The sequence below is a fragment of the Arachis hypogaea genome, chromosome 4 (assembly GCF_003086295.3).
Source record: "Arachis hypogaea cultivar Tifrunner chromosome 4, arahy.Tifrunner.gnm2.J5K5, whole genome shotgun sequence".
NCBI classification, from domain to species: domain Eukaryota; kingdom Viridiplantae; phylum Streptophyta; class Magnoliopsida; order Fabales; family Fabaceae; genus Arachis; species Arachis hypogaea.
Window position 1 is genome coordinate 106,696,376 of NC_092039.1, and position 14,861 is coordinate 106,711,236.

Sequence of the window (14,861 nt, forward strand, 5' to 3'; positions counted from 1 at the left end):
CCCCGGCAACGGCGCCAAAAAGTTAGTGCACGAAATTGTGATCTCAATGGCGCCAACAACTTGGTACGCACAATTGTAATCTCAACTCTTTTTCACAACTTTGCACAACTAACCAGCAAGCGCACTGGGTCGTCCAAGTAATAAACCTTACATGAGTAAGGGTCGATCCCACGGAGATTGTTGGCTTGAAGCAAGCTATGGTCATCTTGTAAATCTCAGTTAGGTGGATTCAAATGGTTATGGAGTTTTAATAATTAAAAGATAAATAAACATAAAATAAAGATAGAGATACTTATATAATTCATTGGTGGGAATTTCAGATAAGTGTATGGAGATGCCTCATTCTTTTTGAATCTCTGCTTTCCTACTGCCTTCATCCAATCCTTCATACTCCTTTCCATGGCAAGCTGTATGTAGGGTGTCACCGTTGTCAATGGCTGCTTCCCATCCTCTCAGTGAAAAAGGTCCTCTACGGTTTCCTGCATGGCTAATCAGCTGTTGGTTCTCGATCATGTAGGAATAGGATTTACTATCCTTTTGCATCTGTCACAACGCCCTACAGTCGCGAGTTTGAAGCTCATCACAGTCATCCCATCCCAGATTCTACTCAGAATATCACAGACAAGGTTTAGACTTTTCGGATCTCAAGAATGCTGCCAACGGATTCTAGCTTATACCACGAAGACTCTGATCTCATGGAATGGAAGGCTCTGTTGTTAGGAGAGGCAACCATGCGTCGTGGACCAGGAATCCAAGAGATACACACTCTAGCTTTCGCAGGTAGAACGGAAGTGTTTGTTAGGCACGCGTTCATAAGTGATAATGGTGATGAGTGTCACGGATCATCACATTCATCAGGTTGAAGCACGAATGAATATCTTAGAATAAGAATAAGCATGAATTGAATAGAAACCAGTAGTAATTGCATTAATACTCGAGGAACAGCAGAGCTCCACATCCTTAATCTATGGTGTGTAGAAACTCCACCGTTGAAAATACATAAGTGATAAAGGTCCAGGCATGGCCATGAGGCCAGCCCCCAAAACGTGATCAAAGGATCAAAAGATAATCCAAAGATGTAGGTCTAAGGACTAGACGTTCAAAGATGAAAATACAATAGTAAAAAGTCCTATTTATACTAGACTAGTTACTAAGGGTACAGAAATGAGTAAATGATGCAGAAATCCACTTCCAGGCCCACTTGGTGTGTGCTCGGGCTGAGCATTGAAGCTTTCTCATGTAGAGGTCTTTCTTGGAGTTGAACGCCAGTTTGTAACTTGTTTCTGGCATTTAACTTTGCTTTGCAACTTGTTTCTGGCGTTTAACGCCAGAATAGGGCAGAAAGCTGGCGTTAGACGCCAGTTTGCATCGTCTAAACTCGGGAAAAGTATGAACTATTATATATTGCTGGAAAACCCTGGATGTCTACTTTCCAACGCAATTAAGAGAGCGCCATTTGGACTTCTGTAGATCCAAAAATTTTATTTCGAGTGCAGGGAGGTCAGAATCCAACAGCATCAGCAGTCCTTTGTCAGCCTCTGAATCAGATTTTTGCTCAGGTCCCTCAATTTCAGCCAGAAAATACCTGAAATCACAGAAAAATACACAAACTTCTAGTAAAGTCCAGAAATGTGAATTTTGCTTAAAAACTAATAAAAATATACTAAAAACTAACTAAATCCTACTAAAAACTTTGTAAAAACAATGCCAGAAAGCGTATAAATTATCCGCTCATTAGTACCCTACCACCTTCCCTTAGTGAGGTCGTGCCATACCGGTCGGGGGTTTAGTGCCCTACCACCTTGCAGACAGAGAGAAAAGAATGTGAGGAAATACGTCGGGGTTTTAGTGCCCTACCACCTTCCTCACATCCGACAAAACAATATCATTATCATGCTCATCCATTCTCAAGTTCGACGTTATAACCTCTTTACACTATTCATAATCATTGCATAAACATATCATATAAGCCATGGTATCATGTACACTCCAAATATTCTCGTTTTCATATTTATTTCATTATTTTTCCAGCTTTACTTCACCCCAAGTTATCTCTATTTCCTAACTTCATCTAATTACTAGGCTTACTACTATGATTTATGACTGAATGCACGAAAATAGAGGTTTAAAAGTTTGAAGTTAGGTTTAGAACTCAAAATCCTAGATTTGCTGAAACAAGGGCCACGCGTACGCGTGGGCGTGAAAAATCCTTACTCGTGTACGCAAGCTTCCTGCCCGCGTACACATGAATCCTGACCCGAAAGGGTTGGTTGCGTTGCGAGCAGGTGGTCGCGTATGCAAATCTTAGGATTGTGAAAATTTTTAACTCAGTCTGAAAAGCTGCAAAATTTTCACTTTCAATCCCAAACTTCCGACGCGCTTAGCTTTTCCGTTTTAAAATATTTTTCTTCCATTCTTCGAATGGTGTAAACTTCACGGATCCAATTTTCATATAAAACAAATTCGAAACCATTTGGGTGTTCGGAAGCCGAGTTATGGCTCGCCGAAATTTGGCCAAAAACCAAAGTCACATAAAACTTCAAAACCTCACATTTCTTAAAAACCCAACTCCAATTTAACTTACCTAACCCATAAATCCTCAACACAACACATCTTCCTCAACACCACAATAACCACCATGTCTTACCATACCTCAAATCAATAATATCATGCATCAATCTCTCAAATACATCAACAAAATCATAAATCACTTATCCTAGACATATTCATTCATGTCATCAAGTCATTAAACATCAATTCATCAATTCACATCCTAATATTATCATCAGTAGCAGTCACCCATTCAAATACACAACTCATATCACAAATTATCACAAGGATACTAAGCATTAAACATTCCTTTACGTTCCAACCTATCCTATGGTCTAGCCTAAGTTTTCACAGAACATTATATATTAAATACGCGAAACCTAAACTATACCTTGGCCAATTTTCACGTATTATCCCAAGCAACCCACTTAGGCAAAATGGCAAGGCTTCAACACCACAATTCAGCTCTAACACCCACAAAGTTCCCAAATCAAGCTTTCAATGGCTCCAAGGACTCCATATCATTTATACATACACACCTAATACATATATACATACATATACCCAAAAACTCAATATCCAACATTCCAAAAAAAAAGGAATAGCTAGGGTTAAGGATTATTGTCGTACCCACGGACCAAATGAACTAAGCCCAATAAATTCCGCAAGTTAAATTGAACCTATAGCATCAAAGCCAACAAATTCTCAACATCTATGCTCAAGGTTTTCAAAAATCAAAAGGGTAGAGCATCTAGACTGAGAATGAGGCTTACTGATGCACCACTATTTCGTGGTACATCTTGTGCTTATTTGAGTGGATTTTATCCACTAATCTCACACTTATTCATTGAATTCGCATGTTTTACATTTTTCTTCCTGATTTTGTGCTATGATTGAAAATATGTTTCTTTGGTCTTAATTTAGCTAATTTTAATCCTCTCTTATTTCCATTCGATGACGTGTTATGTGTGTTAAGTGCTTTCAGGGTTTATAGGGCACGAATGGCTTAGAGGATAGAAAGGAAGCATGAAAAAGTGGAAGGAATACAAGAAGCTGAAGGAACTGCAAAGCTGTCAGCCCTGACCTCTTCGCACTCAAACGGTTATAACTTGGGCTACATAGGTCCAAATGAAGCAGTTCTAGTTGCGTTGGAAAGCTAACGTCCGAGGCTTCGCAACAATATATAATTTGCCATAGTTGACCTGGTGATCTGGGACGTGGATGCGCGCATCTGCGAAATTCCCATCGGCGCGCACGCGCACATGGTGCGTACGCGCGCATGAGCCACGACCTGTACGTATCAGAAATCACCCCCAGTGATTTCTGGGCTATTTTTGACCCAGTTTTCATCCCAGAAAATACATATTAGAGCCTACAGAGTGGGGGAATCCATTCATTCAATCACACAACTTCTCATTCACACAATTTAGGTTTTAGATGTAGGTTCTAGAGAGAGAGGCTCTCTCCTCTCTCTTAGGTTTTAGGATTAGGATTTATCTTCTACTTTTAATTCTTCTAGTACTCTAGTTTATTTATTTTCCCTTGTTGATTATTTGATGTTGCTACTTGGTTTACAAATTCTCATGTTTAATTTGATTTCTCTATTTAATGCAATTTGAGGTATTTCATATTTATAATTTTAATTTAGCTTTTTACATTCTTAGCTTGTGTTGAGTAATTGGAGACACTTGAGTTATCAAACTCCTTGTTGATTGAAAATTGGAATTTTTTGCTGATTGATTTGAATTTTCCTAACTCTAGTCTTTTCTTAGGAATTGACTAGGACCTGAGGAATCAAATTGATTTATCCACTTAACATACCTTCATAGTTAGAGGTTGACCAAGTGGGAACAAAAGCCAATTCTCATCACAATTGATAAGGATAACTAGGATAGGACGTCCAGTTCTTATACCTTGCAAGGGTTTTCATGATAATTAGTTTACTTCCTTGTCATTTACATTCCTTGTTCAAACCTTTCAAAAACCCAAAAAGATACTTTTACATAATCAATTATAATCACACCTCCCTGCAATTCCTTGAGAGACAACCCGATGTTTAAATACTTCGATTTATTTTTATTGGATTTGCTTTAGTGACAAACAAGTTTTTGTACGAAAGGATTCTTTTTGGTTTAGAAACTATACTAGCAACGTGATTATTTTTGTGAATTCTTTACTAGCAAAAATTCGTTCGTCAAAATGGCACCGTTGCTGGGGAATTGCAAACATGTCCTTATTATTGGTTATTGTAAATATTTGTTTTTGCTTATTTATTTGTTTTTTGTTTTTAATTTTTATTAACTACTATGAATTCTCACCCCTCTGGCTTTAAGTTTGGTTCCAATGTTGTTGTAAGGAATGAAAGCTATAATGAGAACAGGCATCAAGGTTGGGAGAATCAAAGATGGGAGGAGCCACCAGGATTTGATCAACCCTATTGGCAACAACTCCCTCAAATGCGCTATCACCAACAACCATTCTATGATGCAAACCAAGACAATAGTTATGGTGGACCCTTTCGTGATAACCAACCTCCACCAAATTACTATGGTCAAGAGCCATTCCAGGGTGCATACTAAGATGATAGATATGGTGGACCCCCTTCTTGGGCGTTAAACGCCCATGCTTAGCGTTTAACGCCAGCTTTGGCAGTCATTCTAGAAGAGAAGTATAAACTATTATATATTTCTGAAAAGTTCTGGAAGTTAGCTTTCTAACGCCATTAAGACCACATCAATTGCTATGTAGCTCAATATATGCTTGTTGGAATGCAAGGAGGTCAGGATTGACAGCATCTTCATCTCTGAACAAGATTCTGCTAAATTTGCCCAAAATTCACCTAAAATCATAGAAACAACACAAAAACTCAAAGTAACATCTAAAAGATGAATTTTGTACTAAAACATACTAAAAATAAATAAAATATAACCAAAAACACTAAGAAAATGCTATAAAAAAGGGTATAAGATGTTCTGTGATAAGGTAGAAAGCGTGACAGTGCTGCCACTCTTCCTGCCAGTTGTTGAAATTTTTTTATTGTTTTCGGACTTGTCATGTTCAGTATAGCGTCACACTTTTCTGAATTTGCTTCAATCCCTCGTGAGGTCAGCATAAATCCGAGGAACTTTCCTCCTTGTACTCCGAAGGCGCATTTCTCCGGGTTCAGCCTCATGTTGTAAGCTTGGATTTGTTCAAAAATTTCTAATAGGTTGTCATAGTGTGAGCTTTGCGCTGAAGTTTTAGCTACCATATCGTCTACATAAATTTTCATTTTCCGTCCTATTTGCTATTTGAACACCTTGTCCATTAGTCTTTGATATGTGGCACTTGCTTTTTTAGACCAAATAGCATTACCTTATAACAAAAGTTGCCATGTTCTGTTATAAAAGCTGTTTTTCTTTGATCTTCTGGGTGCATGAGGATCTGGTTATAACTAGAGTATGCATCCATGAGGTTTAAGCTGTTAAATCCAAAAGCATTATCTACTAATTTGTCAATGCAAGGTAATGGATAAGCATCTTTAGGGTAGGCTTTATTAAAATTTGTAAAGTCGATGCACATGCGCCATTTACCTGAGCTTTTCCTTACCATTACCACATTGGATAACCATGAGGTGAATTGGATTTCTTTGATGAATCCTGGATTGAGTAGCTTCTTGGTCTCCTCGAGAGATGCTTGCTTTTTTTTGTTACAAGGTTTCGCTTCTTCTGAGCTACAGGTCGAACTATTTTATTAATAGCAAGCTTGTGGCAGATGACGTCCAGATCTATCCCGGGCATGTCGACGGGTGTCCAGACAAACAGATCGGTATTGTCCCAGAGCACTGATATTAGCTTTGATCGTTCTTCACCTTTAAGAGCTTCCCTTACATATGTGAACTGATTCTCTTTGTCGGTTAGAGTAATCTTTTGGAGGTTGTCCATAGGCTGAGGTCTTTCATTGAAATCTTCCCTGAGGTCGAGTTTGGATAATGATAGTATTTCCTTTGTGTTGTTGATTGCTTGTACTTGTGACGGTGGCTTTAGCTTTGTCATACTATGTTTGAGGCTCGCATTATAGCATTGCCGAGCTTCATGGTGGTCGGCATGTACCGTTGCTACTTGGTTTCCCTATACCTGAAACTTAACACACAAATATAAAGTAGATACCACTACTCTGAAGGCATTCAAAGCAGGTATTTCGAGAATAATATTATAAAGACTGGGGCAGTCAACTATGAGGTACTGAATATCAATAGTTTTTTATAATGGGCTCTCGCCCATTTTTGTTTTTAACCATATATGGCCCCGTATTGGGACTCTTTCTCTGGAGAACCCAACCAATTCTCTAGATGAAGGTTGCATAGCTTTTTCAGATAGTTTCATTTTTTGAAAAGTTGAATAAAATAATACGTTGGTGCTACTACCTGGGTCTAATAAGACATTTTTTTACCAACAATTCTCCTGCTTGGATAGAAATTACCACTGGATCATCGAGGTTTGGGTTTGATGAAGCGAGATCGGATTGAGTGAAGGTTATCGCCATATGTGTTGTGTCCCTTTTATTCGGAGGTGTTGTTCCCTCGATTGCCAACATCGCTTGCTAACTTCGTTTGCGAGCCATGTTTATTTCACCTCCTCCTATGAATCCTCCAGATATACAGTTTATAACTCCCCTTGGCAGATTGGGGTTAGTCCATTTGCCTTTGTCTTTTTCTTTTAGGGTTTGTTGGCATTCTTCTCGATCTAGGTTGCTCTCCCTGTTCTTCCTTCCATCCACATACTTGTCTAGAACTTGCCAGGTCGAAGGCCACTTTTGAGGGCATGCAAGTGGACCTCTGGGCTTAAATCGAAAATTTTCATGGTTGCCTTGGCAAACCGCGTCATATAATTCTTTAAACTCTCATGCTGCCCCTTCTTGATAGTGCTTAGGTAGTCTGACCCATGCACATATATTCTTGATGCAGCAAAATAATCAATGAAGGATCTCGCTAGTTCCTCGAAAGAAGAGATTGAACCTGTAGGCAACTTAGAAAACCAAAGTAATGTAGCATCATCTAGAAAAGTAGGAAAATCTCAACAAATTATAGGTTCAGATGTACCATTAAAGAACATCATAGATTGAAATTTCTTAATGTGGACATGGGCATCACCGAATTTCTCATATGACTTGAGAGCGGTTGGCAGCACAAAGTTCTTCGGCATTTGAAATTTGACAATGTCCTTAGAAAAAGGGTTCTCTATTGTCAGCTTTTCTTTTGGCGGGGTGATCTTTTGGCGTTCTGCCTCTCGTGATTGCGTATTGCCCAGGTTGGAGCTCTTAGGGTCTCCTTCACCATGTTTTCCGTTTTGGCCTTTGGATGATAGTTCAGCTATCCTTCGAACTTCCGCCTGAAATTTGGCAATCTGATCTAGGAGCTCAACTTGCGTGGGTTGTTGGACCCTGTTATCAGCCATACCTGAGGATTAGTAATCCTGCAAAAAGAGAGTGAAAAGCTCAAAGAGAGTTAAATTCAATGGGGTTCTATATCAGGCCCCACGGTGGGAGCCAAATGTTCCGTTCTGTATGAAACTGCCGAGTTATAGCGATTCCTTCCGAGCAATGCGTTGCTTGATCAAATGAGCTATACGTCGGCTTGGCTTGAACACCGCGGCAAAAATACTTACAAAAGATACTCTGACACTCAAGTAAAAAAAAGTGCTTAAATGAGATATTATTAAGTTATAAATAAGCTTTGTGGAACCTATCTTTGCTGAGGTTATGTCTTTGTTTATATAGACGATTTGTATACTGATTCTTTGAGTTTGTTCAAGATTTTAGGTAGGGGTACTGGTGCCGTTTCCTTTGGTAACTACTTGTTGATAATCTTTGACTAATAGTATCTCAGAACCGACTTTACTGTTATTGCGGTTGAGTTATTCGGTTTGTTATTATTTGATTTGTTAGCCGAAGTATAGGGGATGGATCAAGATTTAAGGTCATGATAATAAGATTTTTTTTGTTAAGTACTGTTTTCATCCCTAAGGTCTGGGGTGAAAATCAAATTCATCTCCAACCTTTTTTTGTTATTAAAATCATCCCTAACGTTACAAAACGTTATAAAATCGTTCTTTTGTCCATAAATAAAATTTTTTGGACAATTTTGCCCTTAAACAAAAATAAAAAATATTAAAAAATAAACCACCCACCCCACCCTATCCCTTACCCCCCACGGCCCCACCTCTCCCACCTAAAATAGAAAAACAAAAAAAGAAACCAAAAGACACAAAACAAAAGAAAAGAGAAACAGTGAGGAAGAAGAAAGAAAAGGAAAGAAAGAAGAAGGAAACAAATCTCATCCGGCAAATGAATCTTTGGAATCAGAAACTCATCCGGCAAGAACCCATCTTGCAGCATGTCATAGAACAGCCCCACAATTTCCTCCCAATCACACTCTCTCAAGCACGTACCAATCATAATAGACCAAGTGAACAAGTTTCTCTCACGCATTTCATCGAACACCTTATGTGCCTCCTCCAAAAACCCACATTTCGCATACCTGTTCACCAACTTGGTCTCCACAAAAGGGTCCAAATTTGTCACAATTTCTATCCTAGCATGCAATTCCCTACCTACCCATATGCAATCCCTGTCAATGTAGGACGGTAGAATTTTAACGTACGTGATCAGTCTCACCTTGGAACCTTACCGAGCCAGTGAGTCAAGAATTGCTACAGCATCAGTTAAGGGACCATTGATGCATAGCTGGTTCAATTGGGGTTCAATTGATTTTGGGTGTGAGTTTTTTGTGACAAAAACAAGGTTGGAACTTGCATGGAACCTTGTTTTTCTGTGAAACTCGAACTAGGTGGCACTGTAATGATACGAAGGGAGTGAAAGTGGAGGATTTGGTCTATTGGGTATGATAATAAGATTCCTCTCCATTAATCCTCACTTCTTTGTTTTTTCCTTTTCTTTTTTTACGAATTCTGTTATGTAGTTGGGTTTTGCATAAGTGTGGGAAAGATGAGGAATGTGTGTTTGGTTATTGTGAATGAGGAATTCTGTTATGTAGTTGGGTTTTGCATAGTTGGGTTATTATAAATGAGAAAGGAAGAGAAGAGGAATCTGTGTTTGGTTACCTTTTTCTTAATTTTTGTTTAAGGGTAAAATTGTCCAAAAAAATTTATTTATGGACAAAAGGACGGTTTTATGACGTTTTGTAACGTTGGAGATAATTTTAATAACAAAAAAGGTCGAGGACGAATTTTATTTTCACCCCAGACCTTAGGGACGAAAACAGTACTTAACCCTTTTTTTTATTAGATTTAAGGTGTTGATAAGAAGAAAGGAGATTTAAAGGAATTTTTTTGCTTAAATTAAATAAATATAAAATTTAAGGAGATTTAAGGAGATTTTTTTTGCATATCTCAAGTACTGAGTCTATATTTTGTTTGTGCATGTATCTCAGGTACTGAGATCTCATTTAACTCTTCTGCCATAAATTAAGATCTTAGTACTCAAGATGTGTTCAATTTTTAAAATCCCTCTTAGTATCCGAGATATGGCCAATTATATATTTATGTATATGTATTTTCATAAATTTTATATTTATTTAATTTAAATAAAAAAATTCAAATTTCAAAGTATCTCTAATACTTAATTTTATTTCAATTTTATTTTAAATCTCACAAAATATCACGTAGGTATCTAAGTATTTGTGACATGATATATCATAAAATTTAATTTGAGACTTAATGTAAGATTTATTATTCTAATGCTTGATCTCAACTTAATTTAAATTTTATATCACTTTTAATTAATTATTTTATTTAATAGATTATACAATTAACAACATTTAATTAATTTTTTTTAAAATGATATGGTCTGTTTTTATTTGATACTGATATCATTTTAGATATTATATTCAATATAAATTTTAATTTTAAATCAATTTAGTTACTATAATTATAACCCAAAAAGTATTCTATTAAAATTGTTTTAAATGAGATATGAGACATGTTAAATATCATCTTAAATGCAATTTATTTTAGAAATTAGGTAATAACGGTTATAAGAACATTTGTTAAGAATACTAATATAGTAAATTTGTATTGAAAAATTAAATATTTGGAGTTTTAATGTATTTATTATATATTTAATGAGAAATTAAATATTTTCAACTAAAATATATGTTGAGTTTAAATAATTATAAATTGTATATTAAAAAAATTCTTACATCAAAATTAAAGTTGATTTTCAAAATTTTTATGCATTCAGATGTAAAATCGAAACTTCCATCTTTTACTCTTTTTTTAAACTAATATAGTATCATTCACATATTGATATTTCCGAGTCTTAATATTTTATTATCATTATGTTGTAAGTTTGCTAAGTACGAGGTTTTCAAATTATATATGTGCAAGAAGATAGGTAACTTTCATGTAAGAATCTGAAATTTTTTTAAAATGGGAAAACAAAAGTATTCCTAATAATTTATTTCTTTTTTCAAAAATAAGCTCTAAATATTAAATAAAGAAATACTGATTTTTTTAAGATTCTAAAACGTTACAAATATTGATATATATATATATATATATATATATATATATATATATATATATATATATATATATTTCACTTTGTAATATTTTATTAATTATTTCCAGTCAAATAATAAAAACCAATAAAAACTAAATATCCCAGATTTCAATTAAAAAAGATATCGAGTTGTATGTCAAGATATCAAAAGAATTAGTTCCGCAATTGCCAAATATTTTGAAAAAATATAAGCAATTTAAATTAGTTAAGTGATTAGTGCATATTTAATCAAATCAGCAATAAATATTATTATTTTAAATTATTATTTTTTCGGTAATAATTTATATTTATATTTATCAAAATTTATATATATTAATTAATATAATTTATATATATATTTATCAAAATGTATATATATAAATTAATAAAATTTATTTATTAAAAATAATTTAATATTTATACCGACTAAATATTAACTAAAATTATTAAAAATGGTTGGTTAGAAAGAGTTTTTGTAATTAAATATTAAGGATTTCAATCTGGCCTTTAGGTATACAATCCAATGAAACCATTTTGAAAAGTAAAATAAAAAATAAAAAATAAGAATTTGAGCTTTGTAAGAATCAAATATCATTCATTCATTACTGGTACTCACACCTTAATACACTTTAAAAACTCTCACATGGGGCAACTAAGTTCCAGCCCCCCCTCTCTCTATCTCTGTGTGCTGTTTCTTTATTAATTCTCTCCACAAAGCTGGAGAGACACTTTATCCAAGGAGAAAAAAAAATAAGAAGCAGCAATTTCTTGTGCATGCAGAATATTTTTTATTAAAAACAAAATTAATTTTTTTTTTTAATTTTTGAATTTTTGTAATGAGCATGAACGAACCCCACCACTTGCTGTATTGATTGGCAATTGTTTAAGGCAAATGGAAAAACAAACAAACAATGAAAGCCATAATTTCTTTTTGGGAGTGGGAGGGTGTATGAGGCAGAGTTTTGAGTAATCATGCCTAACTTTTCCTTCTTCACTAGTTGTAATCAATTCTGGCCTAAACCAAACCAAACCCACCTTCAAAATCATCCAATAAACATTCCCAAAACATCAAAATCAAATCTTGAAAGGCTCCTCCTCCTACTCATGAATCTTCTCTTCTTTGTTGTTTTCCTCTTCTTCACTTATGGATTTTCTTCTGAGCCTGGTGTTGGTATTGGCTACCAACTAATGGTAGCAGTTCCTGTGATTTATGACAGTGATTTCAAAGGGAGAGGTTTTCTTGTGGAGACTAATCACACAACAACAAAATCAAACTTCAGAGTTGCATTGAGCATTGATCCATTTAATGGTAGATACACATGCTCATTGCAGGTTTTCCTTGGTGATGTTAAGGTTTGGGATTCTGGACACTACTCAAGGTTCTTTACCACTGAGAAATGCTTGCTGGAGATAACTATGGATGGTGATTTGATGCTCAAAGGTCCAAAAGAACATGTTGGGTGGAAGACTGGTACTTCTGGACAAGGTGTGAAGGTAATCTCTATCATCATAGTACAACACCAATCAATTCTGTTATTCTTATTCATGGTTTTAGATTGTGGTCGCAGCTACAATCATCAGCATTGCAGCTGTTTCAATAAGTTTTCCTACAATTTAGAAATCTGCGACCGCCATTTAAAACTATGATTATTATCAACATATTACATAGAATCTAGAATTCTTGCTTTGATTCACTTTGAAAGTGTAGTTATGAAAGTGGAACTATATCACAAATTTGAACATAAACCATTGATGTTACATTTACTATGTTACATTTGTCAATTTTACTATGCAGAGATAAAATATGATCAATTAAGCTGCAATGCATAGAGCCTAATGCTTGAACTGCTCCTTTGCTTCAATTTGAAAGAGTATGTGTGGAAGTAATAGTATATCACAAATTCAGAACACAAACATGACGTTGTAACTTCACTATGTGCTTAACTATGGCTATATTTCATGATTCTAATACATGATTTTAACTCAATTTTGAAGCAGAGGTTGGAGATACAGAAAACGGGTAATCTAGTGCTTGTGGATGCAATGAACAATATCAAATGGCAGAGTTTCAATTTTCCAACTGATGTTATGCTTGAAGGCCAGGTACTTGATGTCGCGACTCGCTTGACATCTTTCCAAAGCAACTCAAGCCTGTTCTACTCTTTCGAAATTGAGGAAAACAGGGTTGCCCTGTACTTAAATTCCGGTAATTTGAGGTATTCTTATTGGCATTTTCAGCCTTCCATGAACAGAAGTATTTCATATGTTAAGCTGATCTCAACAGGGTTGGCATTGTTCAATGTCAAATACAAGAAAATTGCAGAAATCCAATCGAATCGTATTCATCCGTTAAGTTTCTTAGCACTCAAGAATGATACAGGAAACTTCGGCCTATATTACTATTCGCCGGAGAAAGCGAATTTTCAGGCCTCTTTTCAAGCACTCAACAGCACATGTGATCTTCCTATAGCTTGCAGGCCTTATGGAATTTGCACATTCTCCAATTCCTGCTCATGTATTCAGATTCTCTCGAAGGACGACAACGAAATCAGTTCGGACTGCAGCAGTGCTGTTTCTGGCAGCTTTTGCGACGGGAAACAAGCCGAAATCATAGAGCTAGACAATGTGAGTAGTGTGCTAAAGGGTGTTCCTAAAATGGTCAAAATAAGCAAAGAAGAATGTGGAAATTTGTGCTTAGAGGATTGTAAATGTGCTTCAGCCTTGTATTTTAGGAATGCAAGCACAAATGTGGAAGAATGCTATATTTACAGATTAGTCCTTGGACTAAAACAGGTAGATAAAGGGACAGGGTTTAGTTATATGGTTAAGGTTCCAAAGGGAAGTGGTAGAAATCATGAGAAGCATAATAATAATAATAATGTGAAAAGATGGGTTTTGATTTTGGTAGGAGTGGTTGATGGAGTTATTATTTTGGTTATTGTTGGAGGGTTTGGATACTGGTTGGTCAAAAGGAGAACTCATACCTTTCATTCTCAGGCCACTGCTTCATGAATCATGAGCTGTTCATCAATGTCACAGGTTCAATTTATGGTTTTCCATTTGGTTTTGGTCCTTGCTGGGTCAGTTTGTATGAAGCTTCACAAGGATCAAAACCAAAATCACGAATTTTTCGGGATTAAAAGTTTGTTCAACAAAGAAGATAGATAAATAATTTATTTAAACATGTAAAGAATTTTGGTTGATTTGGATAGAATGACATTCATAGATCACCCCATGTAATTGAAAATTTTTGGTGAAGTCTGAACACAAGTTGCTGGATATCACCAACTAGCACATAGTTTTTTTTTTAATAAAAAAAGAAATGCTAACCGTTTTCTTTTCAATTTTCTTCAAAGTATACCTGTTTGAGCACTTCTTGATGGTCAATTTTCTATTATGAATTATTTTACTAGTTAATTATCTTGTGATTAATAAACCTGATAGTTGTAATTTATTATTGATATGAATGGCGTAATTTTGTTAGGTTCGGACATGCCAAAAATTGGTAGTTGAACACTAGACCTAAGTCTTATGCAAATTAACCAAGTTAGGTTAGTTTAGTGGTTAACTTACTAATTCGTTTAGACAAGTTTTTGTGGTTCAAATTCCACCTTGTGTATGTAGCAATCCTGGATAACGGCAAATCTTTAAATGGAGCTCTAATTCACGATGAATTAATATTAAGTCTGCCGAATTAAAGAATACTGTGGAAAAAAAATCCTATGCAAGCAAAACATGCTAATTTAGTCAGTAACCACTAAAATGGGAATCCA

The 14,861-nt window shown here is 35.5% G+C and overlaps 1 protein-coding gene across 2 annotated transcripts; it reads left to right on the forward strand.

Moving 5' to 3' along the window:
- Nucleotides 1-11,631: 11,631 nt before the first annotated feature.
- On the forward strand, nt 11,632-14,432 carry LOC112797147 (PAN domain-containing protein At5g03700). 2 transcript variants are annotated; one of them, XM_072235913.1, is made up of 3 exons: nt 11,705-12,582; nt 13,087-13,294; nt 13,373-14,432. In XM_072235913.1, the coding sequence occupies exons 1-3, from the start codon at nt 12,061-12,063 to the stop codon at nt 14,098-14,100; spliced, it is 1,458 nt and encodes a 485-aa protein (XP_072092014.1). In that variant the 5' UTR covers nt 11,705-12,060; the 3' UTR covers nt 14,101-14,432. The 2 variants fall into 2 exon arrangements, with proteins under 2 accessions (XP_025695736.1, XP_072092014.1); XM_025839951.3 differs by having other exon boundaries at nt 11,632-12,582; nt 13,087-14,432.
- The last annotated feature ends 429 nt before the right edge of the window (nt 14,433-14,861 follow it).

Bases quoted from the DNA above. Each gene is read 5' to 3' on its own strand.
- LOC112797147 (XM_025839951.3), top strand. From the start codon at position 12,061: ATGCCTAACTTTTCCTTCTTCACTAGTTGTAATCAATTCTGGCCTAAA. The intron at 12,583-13,086 runs GTAATCTCTATC...ATTTTGAAGCAG, and splicing joins CTTCTGGACAAGGTGTGAAG to AGGTTGGAGATACAGAAAAC.